We start from the raw sequence: 14,556 nt of genomic DNA, 5'->3' as shown, positions 1-14,556 counted from the left end.
AATACACCTACTCTCCCCAGACATTCACCCCGTCATTGGTCCTTCAGATGGACTTCACCAGAGCTGGTAACCCTGGGAATCATCATCAAGGCAAGGGAAGAGGGACCAACAGGTTCTGGGAGACACATGTCTCCATGCTTCCCGTAGCCCAGAATGGCGCTGGCCCCTGAAGCTTAGCAGGAGGCAAGAGAGCTCAGTGTTTAAAATGGCTGGCTGAAGAGGCCAAGGTCAGATCCAAGTGGGTCTCTTTCACCTGCCTGTCCTTGAGGAAACGAACTCTCTATGCTCCAGTTTCATCAAGAGATTGAAGGGAATAAAGTCACCTACTTTACAAGGTTGATGTGACGACTGAATTGAAAATGTGAGCCGTCAGTACAACTCCAGCAGCCCCTCTGGAACAAAATCCCACCTATCCTCCATATATCCCGCATTCCCAAACACCGTCTCTAAGCACGCAGTAGACGGTGGGAAGGGGGCAGCATTCCAGTCATCAACAAGTATAGGGGAAACTCCAGCTTTCGCTATTACACTTGAGTCTCACTTCTCCTCCCACCGCGGGCTCAGCATGCAGCCCGCAGTCCATGTCCCAAGAATGAACCACATTCTTCCCTTGCTTCAGACTCCTGGATATTTTACAATAGTGAACAGTGGAAAGGGAGGAAAGAAAGAGGCCTCCTTAATAGCTCGAATTTGTGACTACAAACCAGACATCTGCCCATCTGTACTGCTGTTTATGGAGCTTGTTCCTTAACCACCTAGCATTTTGCCAAAAGATTCAACTCTTTAATGAAACCTTACTTTGCTTGGTGATTAGGAACTTAAGCTCTGGACTATACAACCTAGATTCAAGTAACCTGCTACTTCTTAACTGTGATTAAGTTACTCAATCTCTCTAAGCCTCCATTTCCTCATCTGTAAAGTAGAGATAAGAAGAGTATTTGCCTAATAAGGTGTTTGTTATTTTAAAAAAAATCAAATGAGCTAACAGTATATGTAAAGCTTTTAGCTCAATGTGTCACACACAATAAATGCTAAAACATAAAATACTGGGAGCTGGTATTCATTCTTGCATTGTGCCAGCTGAAGGCATTTAAGTGACCGTTACTGTTTCAGGTTCTGGAGACCGAAAAGGCAGAGGTCTCTGCTTCCTGGATGCTCTAGTGGCTATATCAGCATGTGCGACAATCAGAGTGCCCAAGGGAGCAGACTGTAATTAAGAGTTGCTTGTATATTTCCATTCGTACCACCAAATCGGAGAACGATGAAGAATCACAGCCTAAAGGACAACGGGTCAAATGGATCCGCACAACGTCACCAATGGCCATGGCTCACAACTGAGCTGCATCCAGTTCACAAGCATCAGATGTGGACTGTCTCACCCTGCCATCTGCTTTATCCGCTTCATCATCACCCTTCATCCAGTTCACAGGGCTGGCACACACGGCGACTTCTGAGCATACCACCCATCCAGAAAGCCCCGACCATACCCATTCTTTGTGGATTAGAGAATACTAACTTTGGCGTTAGAAGACCTGTGTGGACTGAAATCCTCGCTCTACCACCGTGAATAGGTACACTTTAGGATGAATTATTTAACTTTATGAGCCTCCATGGACAATGAAGACGATTCCTTGCAGACCTCTGGGAGGACTGAAAACACTGCATGTGAAAGCTTGCTTCATGCCTGATACTCAATCAGTGAAAGATGTTTTTAACACTCTTTCTACCCTCTTTGGATGGCTGGCTTTAAATTCTCCGTCGTTTCATGTGAGACACTGCCATGCCATCTCTGAACAATTAGGTAAACCACAGAAAGCAATTCACAAAAGCCAGATGAGCCTCAGACATGAGAAATAACCAGCTTGGGTCCAAGAATTCACAAGGGCAAAGCTGAGACCAAACCAGATGGACTTCACTCTGAACTCAGGCAGGCGTGAATTAGGGCTTCCACCTAAGCCACTACCCAGCTGGAAGTGTAAGGCTGGGATGGGAGTGCCAACCACTGGCCTTCTCCATGCTCTCACCCAAAACTTACGGCAGACATTACTAATAGATCACAGCACTCTTTCCCACTCTACCCCATGCAGGCTCAGAATCAAGACTCCAGTCATGCTGTCCTATTTCACTGGCAAAACTTTGCCTTCCTTTTTTTATTTTTTTATAGAGTCAGTTCTTGTAAGCTTATCCTCCTTGAAATTTATATCTGTTTCTTGATCTAACAGAATAACTGGATGTCCTAAAACTGCTTGACTTCATGTGACAAGGTTAGAAACACAAATATTCCCTTCCAGATTCCACTCTGTTGAAAATGCCCTCATGAGTTTGAGTGAACTCCGGGAGTTGGTGATGGACAGGGGGGCCTGGCGTGCTGTGATTCATGGGGTCGCAGAGAGTCGGACGTGACTGAGTAACTAAACTGAACTGAACTGAAAGGAGGAAGAGATATACATGACTAAAAATTATTTAAATTGAACTATGTAACCGGCTTTACCCACCATGCTTTACATGCATTACTTTAATCCTCTCAATAATTCTCTAAATTAGACAGACATTAGGCTTCCCATTTTATAAAAGGGTAATTGAAGCCCAGGATGCTGAAATCATTTGCCCAGTGCTATGTGCCCAAGCGTGGATGCCCCATTTCCCACTCAGATCTCTCTGGCTTGACATCCAAAGCTCATTCTCCAGTCAGTTCAGTTCAGTTGCTCCATCGTGTCCAACTGATACTCTCCAATAGTGAATATCAAAGTCTGCAGAAGACCCCTTGTGTGAGGTTTGCTGACATCATATGGCCTTGACCCCTCTCTCCTCATACCCTAAAAGAGCATTTGGTTTTTTCAGATGGTATTGCTCTTCATACTTCAATATGACTTTATATTCTTCTTTGACAACTTTTCAACAACCATAGGAATAGACAGAAAACATCATTGATTTCATCCTAGAAGCTAAATTTGGCCCTTTTAGAGTAAATTTTTAAAAAGGCGAAGTCCCTTTTCTTGGCTCTTGGGGTGGAAATCCATGAGAAGAAACCAGCATAACCTGTCCCAGATCCCAGGGAAAACAGGCCATTTTCTAACACAGCTACCCAGACAATCAAAACCTGGGTAAAAAGACTCATGCCAAAGCCATAATAATCCTATTAGCTCTCCGTATTTGCATAGTATTTTATAATTGGCTCTTTTGCAAACAATGTTTACCTGATCTTCACCCAGATACTAAAGTTTTACAGATGAGGAGACAGAGACCTTGAGAGGTTGAATCCAGCATTAAATCGGACAGCTTGATCTAAAGGAGACATTTTGTGGACCCAGGTCCTCTCAGAATCAGACATTCTCACTGGCTCATCTTTTAGCTTCCTTTTTCTCCATTCTTTCCCTGCCTTTGCATTCCCTTTATTCCTTCCCCCCAAATGCAGGCAGTTCATCATAGGGAAATCGGTGCTGAAATTGGAAAGGATGGCTGTGGGATGACTTATTCCCCTGTTTTTCTCAAGGTCACATAGTCTCTCTCTGGGCACCTCTACCTCTCTGGGGCATCGACTCCTTTCTCCTCCCTGCCAACCAGCTCCTCTGTTTGTCCCTCACACTTCAGCTTCCCTGGAGCCTATTTCAGACTTGATGCAATGCAGTAGCCTCTACAGACCCCATGGACTGTAGGCTGCCAGACTCCTCTATCCATGGGATTTCCCAGGCAAGAATACTGGAGAGGGTTGTCATTTCCCCCTCCAAGGGATATTCTCAACCCAGGGACAGAACCTGTATTGCTTATGTCTCCTGAATTGGCAGACAGGTTCTTTATCGTTAACGCCACCTGGGAAGCCCCGTATCCCCAGTAGGTACTAAATGTGTAGTGTAAACAACAGTATAATGTAGCAGTTCAGAACATGCTCCTTAGAGCCAGGCAGGAAGAGATCTGAATCCCAGCTACACCCCTTAGCAGACAGGAGCCCTTCAATTTCCATACCTATGAAACAGAGATCTTAACACCTATTCTAAGGATTATTCATTCCACAGATATTTACCAAGTATCAACTATATACTAGGACTGTTCTATATGCTGAGGATATAATGATGAACAAGACAAAGCTCCTCTCTACACACACACACACACACACACACACACACACACACACACACACACACACACACAGTCTCACTCACATACAGAAGTTCCCAACATTAGTTAAATCTAAGGAAGCCATTACATTAGCAGACTGATTCCCAAACTTCACTTCATATGAAAATCAAATGGGCAGATTTCCAAACTGCCTTCTCCCTGGTCACACTGCATACCAATTCCATTAGGATGTATGCTGGTGGTAATTAGTCATCAGAGTGTATTCAAGATCCTCATGTGATTTCAGTGTGCAAAGTTTGGAACCCATCATGTTAGCAACAGACACTCCAAGAAAGACTTCTGCTTTTGCATCCTCAGCTGCATTCTAGCTGAACACCAGGGCCTCATTCATTCTAACCAGAGGCCGGGCAACACCAGACATAGCTAACTAGCAGGCATTTAAGCTAGCAATTAAAAAGATACCTTATCAAAAGAAGGGGCAGTCGTGTGCATTGACTCATTGGTTTAGACCAATTGTGCTTGAGTTTTCTTCTTCACAACTCATGAGGCACTTGTGAATTAGTGCTGTGATAGTTATGAAGGTCAACCTCAAACAGCCTCCTCACTCAGTCTCTTGGCTGCTAAACTCTTTCTCAAACATAGGTTTCTCAAAGATTTACAGAGCTTGTAGATATGATTCATGAACCACTAAATCAGAGGTCCCATTCTCTCCAAAATATCTCTTGTTTATTAAGGAGACTCTCAACACCAAAGGGGATCTGAGTTTACAATGTTGAGATTAAAAAGTGGACAGTTTCAGAGACTGACACCTTAACTATTCTCACCACTAAAAATGGATCAGGTCTGACCTGTTTCCTTCCAGGGAGCAAAAGCTTCAGAGTTATTTAACAAGAAGCACTGCTGCTTTCATGGGAAACAAACAAATAAGCCTTCTGCTGTCCCGAGGCGCCGTTGGTGTTCATGATCCTTATACCACGAGGCCAGCCCAGGCCTTCAATTAACACAGGGCTGTGCCCATTCAAGCAAAAGTAGGCATTATCTCACCGTGCTGTTTTCTATCAGATGACCAAGGGAAAAGACAGATTTTTTTTTCTTTTGTAGTGTAAACCAACCTGCAAAAGGATGGTTGTTTTACATTGACTTTTCATCAAGTTGTTGATGGATTCAAAGAGCCGTCTCATGGATTCTTCAAACTCCATCTGTTCCTTGCCTTCGTAAAGCCTGAAAGAAGACACATCTGAATCATTTCTCAAACCAACAAGCAATACCTTTGAAAGAGTGTGCCAGCTACAAACTCGGTTTGAAACTGGGAAAGGGGTGGAGACGTGGACTCAAGGGGTGGGGGCTGGTGCAGCGGTGGCTGGTACATGACCCTCTCAGGGGGCAGGGGCTGGTGCACGATCCTCTCAGGGGAAGCCCAGGTCCACAAGCACAACAGGCACCATGCGACTGACTCGACATGATAAATCATCCCCCTCCTGCCTTTTATTCAAACCCTGAAGAATCTCAAAGGAATGAAACTCATCCAAGTTGAAGGGACATTAATAATTTCATCCTTCTTGAAGAATCAGAGGGAGACTTGTCATCAGGTTTTCAAAGTATTTTGGAAGCATCAAGGAGAAATATTTTCAAACATTCTGCCCTTCCCCTTAGCCACTGCCCACTTGTGGGATGAACACGGTCATCTGTGCTGTATGTCAAGGGATGTGATTCTCCCTGCCCTCTCATTTCAGGAGTGTACTGAGGACTTAATTTAAAACTTTTGTTACTCTGATTATAAAGTCCCTACATTGATATTGTTTTTAAAAATGCATTACTTATGAAGTGACATTCCTCATCAATCCTACTGAAAAACTGGTAATTATTAAGGATGGATCCTGCAATGCAAGAGACAGAGGTTCCATCCCTGGATCATGGCAACCCACTCCAGCATTGTTGCCTGGAGAATTCCATGGGCAGAGGAGCCTGGCGGACTACAGTCCATGGGCTGGCAAAGACTCAGACGTGACTTAAGCGACTGAGCATGAGCACAAGGCTGGATATCCTTGCAGAGATTCTCAAAGTCTCTCTAATGTATACAGGTGACTTTATAGAAACCATCCCCTGGTGTAAAATCAGTCTTTTAGGCTCCTGAGTCTCAGCACCCTTGTGGCCCAACCTTGGTATGCTGTTCAGCCCAAGGCCTCTCCGAACAAGCCTTTATCACCAACTGGTGAAAACTCTGCACTCCATCTGTGGCATCCTGGGCAAGACACAGAACAGAGCGCTCCTGTCTCCCACTCAGATACAGAGGCCTCCTGTCACGGCCCTCCACGGCCCAGCCCCTGGGCTGCCTGCTGCCTGGGAGGTGCTCTGCTCGGATGGAGCGCCGACGCACTGCAGGGTCCGCCCCTCCCGCAGTCACAGGCAGGGCAGCGCGGAAACCTCTGCTCTGTCTCTGCTCCACCTCGCCCAGCCTCTCACCTGCTTTTCTTTAAGCTCCTGCTCTACTTCCTTTCTCGTCTCAAAGTGGGTGTCTATGTTTCTCTTCTTTTGGGTATCATTCACTCTCTCTCTGTCAGTCAGTATGTTTATCTGCTTTTCTCTCTCTCTCTCTCTGACTTCATCTCTTTTCTTAGTCACTCTCTGCCTCCTCTCTTCTTTTTTCCTAAGTACCCCCTTCCTAAAGCCTCCTGAAGTAAGAAGCTTAAGGAGAAGCCAGAATGCTTCAATCCAGTACAGGGATCCAGGAACTGCCGCTGACTTTCTAGGTATCTAGTTCAAGGTCATAGCTACGAGGCTGAGAGAAACCCGGAGTTCTGAGGCTCCCCTCCTCCGCGCTCCCTCACCCCTCCCCTGCCTCCTCCTCCTCCTCTCCCCCTTTTCCCTCTACTGCACCTCTCAGGCCTGAACCAGACAGGTTCTGTCGTGGAGGATGTGTTTTGGAGTCAGTCAGCCTGGGTTCTGATCTCTAATCTGCCCATGACTAACTGAAGCCCTTATTAGTAACAGCAAACATAACAGAGCACCACTCTGCCACCAGGCACTGTCTGTGTTATTAAATCACACCCCCATCCCACACTATGGTAAGGGGCCCACCCTTATCCCCATTTTACAGATCAATGACTCAGCAGCATGCCCAAGGACTCCATGTCAGAAGTGCAGGGGCCAGAATTCAGACCTGGCCATAGGCTTCTGGGCCTGGTCACTCCATCACTTTGTCCACCACTGGACTGGGTGCCTCACTACCAGCCTTAACTCCTATAAGCCTCAGTTTCTCACCTACAAATGCAGGCTGTTCCAGAACTGTGTCCAAGGACTGTGAGGAGCCCAGCTCACACACACGTGACCTGCTGGGCACATGCTGAGTCCTGGCTAAGTGTTAACTGTTGTTAATTATTGGAATAGGAGTATTGTACAAATAAAGACATAAACTCTCAATAGATGGAACACTGCCCAAATCCCATCAAAGTGGAAAAGATGACACAGGGTCTGGCAGGAAGGAAGGACGTGTGTGCGTGTGTGTACGTGCTGAGTCACGTCAGTCATCTCATACTCTTTGTGACCACATGGGCCACTGCTCACCAGGCTCCTCTGTCCACGGGATTCTCCAGGTGAGAGTACTGGAGTGGGCTGCCGTGTCCTCCTGCAGGGGATCTTCCCAACCCAGGAATAGAACCTGGGTCTCCTACATATCCTGCACTGACAGATGGGTTCTTTACCACTAGCACCGCCTAAGAAGCGTGGCAGGAAGGAAGGGAAGATCCTAATTCACAGTGGTGGTACTTTCCTTGTTGAGACGGTACTGTGAGATTTCCTTTGTGCCTAAAGCTAATAGATGGTCCCTCCCCCAAGGCTTTTGCTTTGAAACCCCTTACTCTTTCCTCTAACCACAGCTGCCTGAAAACATTTAATAAGTGACATTGTCGTTTCTGTTACTGGTCTATGGTGTCTTCCTCCCACATTTAACACCCAGATGCAGCTGCCCATGGTGAACACATCATTACTTACATCATTATCTACTATATATGGCCCTTCTCTGTAAGGCACACATTTGTATGCTTCTGGGTGCACGTGTGTGGGGGCATCCCACCCAGTCCTCTGCTTTGGACCATTTGTGCTGCCCACAACAATGGCCTCCAGCAGCTTCCTCCTGCTGGCTGACCCTGCCCACCCCCACGCCCCTTCCAAAATTTACTAGTCCATGACAGAATTCATGATTTTTAACAGAAAATCACAGAAATGGGCTGTGTTGGGAGTCATCCCAGGCAGTGCTAAAGGGGGAAAGTTCACGAACTCTCGCTGGAGAGGTATTTGAAGGTACCCTGATTCCCGGCATCCCTATGTCTAGTTATTTAACACATTTTGGGTTTTATGAGCTGCACAACTATTCTTCCAATAACACCCTTTTCCACTTGGATTAGCCCTGGCTGGGTTCACTGAAACTCCTCTCCGGTCAGAACTCTGCAGGGTGAGAGAGGCATCTGCCTGCAGCTCCCTGGAGTTCTAAACCAAGAGCTGCTGGGGAGGCCAGCAAGCACGGGGCCCACGCTTCCTGCTGTGCAGATGGCAAGACTGAGGGCCTGAGCGGGGTGGGGGTGGGGAGACTCGGCTTTGCCACCGTCTTGTAAATGTTACTGACTAAGGTGGGAAGGCAAACAGACTTTTAGGTTGTAAGACCAAGTCAAGGCCTTCTACTCAGATTTCAGCTTTGTGGGAGAGCAAGCTTAGTTTCTACCAGCAGGACAGATGTGCTCTGCTCTAGGTCACAGGCTGCACCAGCGGCAGGGCTAGACCCAGAACTCAGCGTTCTTCTCTTTCCATGCTCTGAGACTCTCACACACAGCAGAGATGACACAGATCTCACAAGGCCAAGATTGGGGCACCTGCCTCCATGGGAATCTGGGCTGCTCCCTACTACTCACCTTACAGGTTAAGCACCATAACACCACATTCCAGCCGAGTGGAAATACAATCTACAGGTGCCAAAGTTTTACAAAGGATAAGAAACAACCCTGTGAGGAGATGGCTTGCATGTTTTTAAATTTATTTTTACGTGGAGGATCATTGCTTTACAATAGGGTTGGCTTCTGCCGTACATCGTGAATCGGCCATAGACATACGTATGTTCCTTCCCTCGATCCTCTCCCCCAGCCCCCACCATCCCACCCCTCCAGGTTGCCGCAGAGCACCGGGCTGAGCTCCCTGCGATACAGAAACCTCCCACTGCCTATCTGTTTTACATATGGTAACGTATGCGGTTCAGTGCTATTCTCTCAATTCGTCCAACCCTTTCCTTCCTCCACTGTGTCCAAAGTCTGTGTCTCTATCCCTGCCCTGCAAAGAGGTTCATCAGTACCATTTTTCTAGATTCCATACATATGCGTTAATATGTAAAATTCGTTTTTCCCTTTCTGACTTACTTCACTCTATATAACAGACTCTAGGTTCATCTACCACACTAGAAGTGACTCAAATGTATCCCTTTTTATGGTTGAGTGACATCCCATTGTCTATATGTACCATGCTTCTTTATCCATTCATCTGTCGATGAACATCTGGGTTGCTTCCGTGTCCTGGCTACTGTGAACAGTGCTGCAATGAACATTCGGGTGGGAGGAAAACCTAAACAGACATCTCTCCAAAGAAGTCATGCAGATGTCCAACAAACACATGAAAAGATACTCAATATCACTCATTATTAGAGAAATGCAAATCAAAACTACAATGAGGTACCACCTCACACCAGTCAGAAAAGCCATCATCAAAAAATTTACAAACAATAAATGCTGGAGAGGATGTGGCGAAAATGGAACCCTCTTGCACTGTTGGTAGGAACCTAAATTGGTACAGCCACCATGGAGAACAGTACGGAGGCTCCTTTAAAAACTAGGAATAAAACTACCACATGACCCAGCGATCCCACTTCTGGGCACACACCCTGAGAAAACCACAAACGGCTTGTGTCTCACAGTGGCTACACCATTAAGCCAAATTGTCGCAGTCTTATCAGCCCTGTCTGTATGTGTGTGTGTGACTTTTTAAGCCTGGGCTTTTATTTGGTGGGAATGGGAAGAACAGCTGAAGAAAATGACTACAGTTGGGAAGAAGAAAGGAAGTAAAAAACTATTTAGTAAAGAACTTTTCTGTCTAGCTAGACTCCTGCATAGACTGGCCGTGTAGCCTTAGACAAATTATATCTCTGAAACTTAAACCATTCTTGTTGATAAAACAGAGACATGATGCCCATTCAAAGGGTTATTTTGAGGTGAAAAAAAAATGAGATGATGTCTCTCAAGTGCTTAGTATTGTAGCTGGTACTTAATAAATGTTAAGTAAATATCAGTAATTCCTACTGTTGATTTCTGACCACAGAAGTGATCATATTGGCAAGCTCTCTGATCTGAGTGCATATAAACAGAGTATTTCTTAGAAAGAGTAAGGAAAAAGGCATAAAGGTTTTAGATTATATGGAAGAAATTAAACTGATGGGGATGCAGAGGCAGGGCACATTCAGGACTGTGGGTCCTCTCCTAAGAAACATGAGGAGAAAAGAAAAATAATGCCTCATCTGTCTGCAAGGTTTGAATGTAGCCTTGAAGTCAAGGGCACAGCAGATGTAGTTTCAAGGTCCTTCTTTAGCACTTATTCTCTGTATATATCCCTCCTTCAGGAGGGAAACATTTTTTCTGGCTTCAGAACACCTAGAAACCAGCTGATTCTGCCAGGGAACAAACTATTGAAGGGCCTGAAGGCCCTGACCACAAGGAAAACTGGAACAACCTGCAGGGCACTGTTCTGGGGCATGTGAGTCCAGTCACAGCAGGCACTCAGCTCCCAGGGCTTAGATAAATATAGCGACGCTTGACTGGCATGTGGTTCATTAAGGAGACACTGCACAGCTGAGCACTCACTAAATGCAAATAGGGCCCCATATGGTGTGTACACTGCTTTGCACCACCTCCTCCATGCAGGTACATGAAGCCTCAGCCGAAAACGGGGATGCCAGCCTCAGGCCAGCAACCCAGGGAAGTAGAGTTGAACCAAGGCAATCTCAGTCTGCAGAAAGCTAGGAGGAAGATTCAACTAGGAATCCAGGGTGGAGGGTTTCCTGGGCCCTGGCCCCTTTTCATTTCTATACCTTGTACCTCAGCCGCTTCCTGCTCGTCTGAGCCACATTCCCTGGCATCCTCCTGGCTTCCTGCCCACCTCTGGGAAGCAACAGAGACACTTCAGTGAGACTGCATGCTTTCTAACCCCTGCTCTGCCACTGACCAAGTGGGCGATCTCGGCTAAACTTCTTCATTTCTAGAAGGTTCAGTGTTCTCATTAGTAAAATGGTACTAGCCCCACACAGTTGCCCAACCTTAAAATAAAACATGTAAAGCAATTAACAGAGTGCTTAGTACACAGTTAACAATAAATACTAGCTACTGTTATGTACTACCACCATTTTCTTCTGGAACCACTCCTTTTTGCTATCTAAAGCCATACGAGGAAGAAACCAGAAACTTCATAAAAGCAACTGCTGGTTTTTGAGCCCCTACTATGTGCCAGGCACTGCGATAGAGATAAACAGAGTAAGACTCAGTCTCTATCCCTAAGAAGTCATGAGGCCAACCAATAGGTAAATAATGAATTGCTGTATAATGAGAAAAACTGAACAATAAAAGTTTAATATTACTCTTGAGTGATTCTTAAGGGTCAGGCACTGTGCTCATTTCTTCACATGGATTAGCTATCTGACAGAGGTTATTATTATCTACATCTTACACAGGAGAAAGAAAAAAATTAAAGAGGCATGAACAGGGGAATGGAAGCCAAGGAGAGAGAACGGGCTCCAGCAGACACTGACCCCAGTGAGCCACCTGCCAGAGGCCCTCTCAGTCCTCAGCACCCTGCCCCTTAAACCTTAGCACATTCAATGTGGCTATACAGAAATGTCATATGAATTTAGAAGTCATAGTAGTTCAGCTAATTCTAACGGTACCTAAGCAACATCTTAGGGATGGTATTAACAGTCAACTTCTGCTACACTACCTTTATTATTATTACTTCTACCACTAAGACAACTAATGCTGACAATAGCTACCATTTATTAAGCATTCACTATGCACCAGACACTCTACTAACTCAGCTCATAAACGGCAGAGTCAGAATTTGAGCCCAAGAGTGTCTGGATCCAAACTTCACTCCTTTAACCACCAGGCATGGGGCTTCCCAGGTGGCGCTAGTGGTAAAGAATCTGCCTGGCAACGCAGGAGACACAGTAGATGCAGGTTGGGAAGATCCCTTGGAGAAGGAGTTAGCAATCCACTCCAGTATTTTTGCCCGGAAAATCCCATGTACAGAGGAACCTGGTAGGCTACAGTCCACTGGGTCACAAAGAGTTGGACGCAACTGAGTGTGTACGCCACACAACCTCTAGGTAACACTGCCTCCAGGGACAGAGCCAAGTAATAGCAGGTTTCCGGGAAGCGGAATAAGTCACAGTAGACAGGACAGCATCACTCACCCCTAGGATGAGTTCTGGGACTGTCTAGGGAAGTTAGATGGCTGGCTCTAACCTTTTTCTGTTCAAGCTCTAAATCCAAGGTTACATAACTGATGTTCCTGCCCCTGAGCCAATAATTCAATCTATTGCAGGAGGTGTAAATTAGTGACTCTACAAAAACAACCATTAAGCCATTCATAGTTTCCGAAGAGTAATTACTCTGAAAAATTCACAGCCCTCTAGGATCAGAACCTACCTACCTCTCTGTCTCTTTGTCTCTCTCTCTCCACCCCCCTGCAGTCTGGGATAAAGAAAAACTGTAGCCAAACCAGTGGCTGAGTCTATCTGAAAATCATCCTTGCATTTATTGATCGTACTTATAGAAAGAAACCCTTCAGTGCACTCAGCAGTCACACTTAAATCAAAGCAATAGAGCTGGAAAGGGATCATGAAGAGATGCTCCTCTCTCTTATCCTGCGGTTTCCCACATGGTCATCACCACCATCACCACCCCCTCTCTTACCACCAAGGTCTATGGATCTGAACTGGATCATAAACTGCAGATTAAGACATGGAATTTTTGGGCGATAAGCCTGGAGTGAGCTGTCCAGCTCAAGAATGACCAGAGAAAATTTTGTTCTAAGTGTACCAAAAGTTGAAATGTAAGGAGTTATTCTCAGAAGAGAAAGAAAAAAAGCTGTGTTAGAAAGGAACTCTATAAGGAAGGGCTAGGATAATTAGAAAGGAAGTGCTAGGGGAAGGGCTAGGGTTTAACACAAAGTAGCCAGTATGACGGAGAAGGCAATGGCACCCCACTCCATTACTCTTGCCTGGAAAATCCCATGGACGGAGGAGCCTGGTGGCCTGCAGTCCATGGGGTTGCTAAGAGTGGGACATGACTGAATGACTTCACTCTCACTTTTCACTTTCCTGCATTGGAGAAGGAGATGACAACCCACTCCAGTGCTCTTGCCTGGAGAATCCCAGGGACAGAGAAGCCTGGTGGGCTGCCGTCTATGGGGTCGCGCAAAGTCGGACACGACTGAAGCAACTTAGCAGCAGCAGCAGCCAGGATGAACTCTCAAGCAGCTCTGGTGGCCAGAGTATTTCATGCAGACTTGATTGAGCTGAATATAACCAGTTGTCCATAGGCAAGGCTCAGACTGGTTCCTGGTGCTAATACTTTTGTCATGGACAAAATTCTCTCTACTTGAGCTGTTACTTCTCCAGAATCTGACATTTGAGAAGGGACTGCCCCTTAAGGCAAACTGCAAAGAAGTTTCACTAAACAGGCTTCTTTCTGTAAATCACCCCAGGGGAAGGATGATTTGTAGATAAGAGGGAATAAAAGACAAACTCAACATGTGGGGATCCTGTTTTGAAAAATGTCTAGAGTGAATGCACACAAATTAATGCAATCACTGAAGAAAAACTGCCTCAGGTAGAAGCCTAAACAGCCTAAGTTAAAAAAAAATAATAGAAGTCAACAATATGGAAGAAATGAAAGGAAAACAATCCATCTAAAACATTCACTTTACTCTTAAAATATGGCAACCCTGTGTAATAAATTAATAGTAAGTAGGTAATAAAATGCAGGCAAAAGCCTTGAAAAGAACTCTATGCTATGAATAGAGTGTGATGTGTGCCCTGTGTCATCCTTCATCCTGCTGAGAGGAGCTTCAGCCTTTACGTAATTGGGCAGGAAGACCTAGGCTGCGTCAGTCTGCACTTACGCAAATTTCTCCATTAGCATGGAAAATGGTGTTCAGGGTCTTTTCCTCAATATGATCAGAAATTGAGTGTTCCCAAAACAATGTTCCTAAGGATAGAAATAAATATACACACACACACACACACACACAATTTTCCATGGTTTCAAGACATATAGAGAAAAATATAGATTACATCATTTACTTGAAAGACAAGCTAATACTCAGCAAAGTTCTTCAGCTCTTTCTCTCAGGCCAAGTTGATCTAAAAAGTTTTGGTACTAGAAAGAAATTTAA

General features: G+C 45.4%; 1 protein-coding gene across 1 annotated transcript in view; it reads right to left on the bottom strand.

Moving 5' to 3' along the window:
- Window positions 1-14,556, bottom strand: part of DOCK2 (dedicator of cytokinesis 2) — a 474,846-nt gene that overhangs the window by 349,784 nt on the left and 110,506 nt on the right. The window contains exon 23 of the mRNA XM_069556001.1: window positions 5,190-5,298. Coding sequence (XP_069412102.1) covers window positions 5,190-5,298 — 109 coding nt within the window. The remainder of the gene's footprint in view (window positions 1-5,189; window positions 5,299-14,556) is intronic.

Source organism: Ovis canadensis, chromosome 16 (genome assembly GCF_042477335.2).
Source record: "Ovis canadensis isolate MfBH-ARS-UI-01 breed Bighorn chromosome 16, ARS-UI_OviCan_v2, whole genome shotgun sequence".
NCBI lineage: Eukaryota > Metazoa > Chordata > Mammalia > Artiodactyla > Bovidae > Ovis > Ovis canadensis.
Note: the sequence above shows the minus strand (reverse complement) of the source record. Positions and strands in the feature narration are given on the sequence as shown.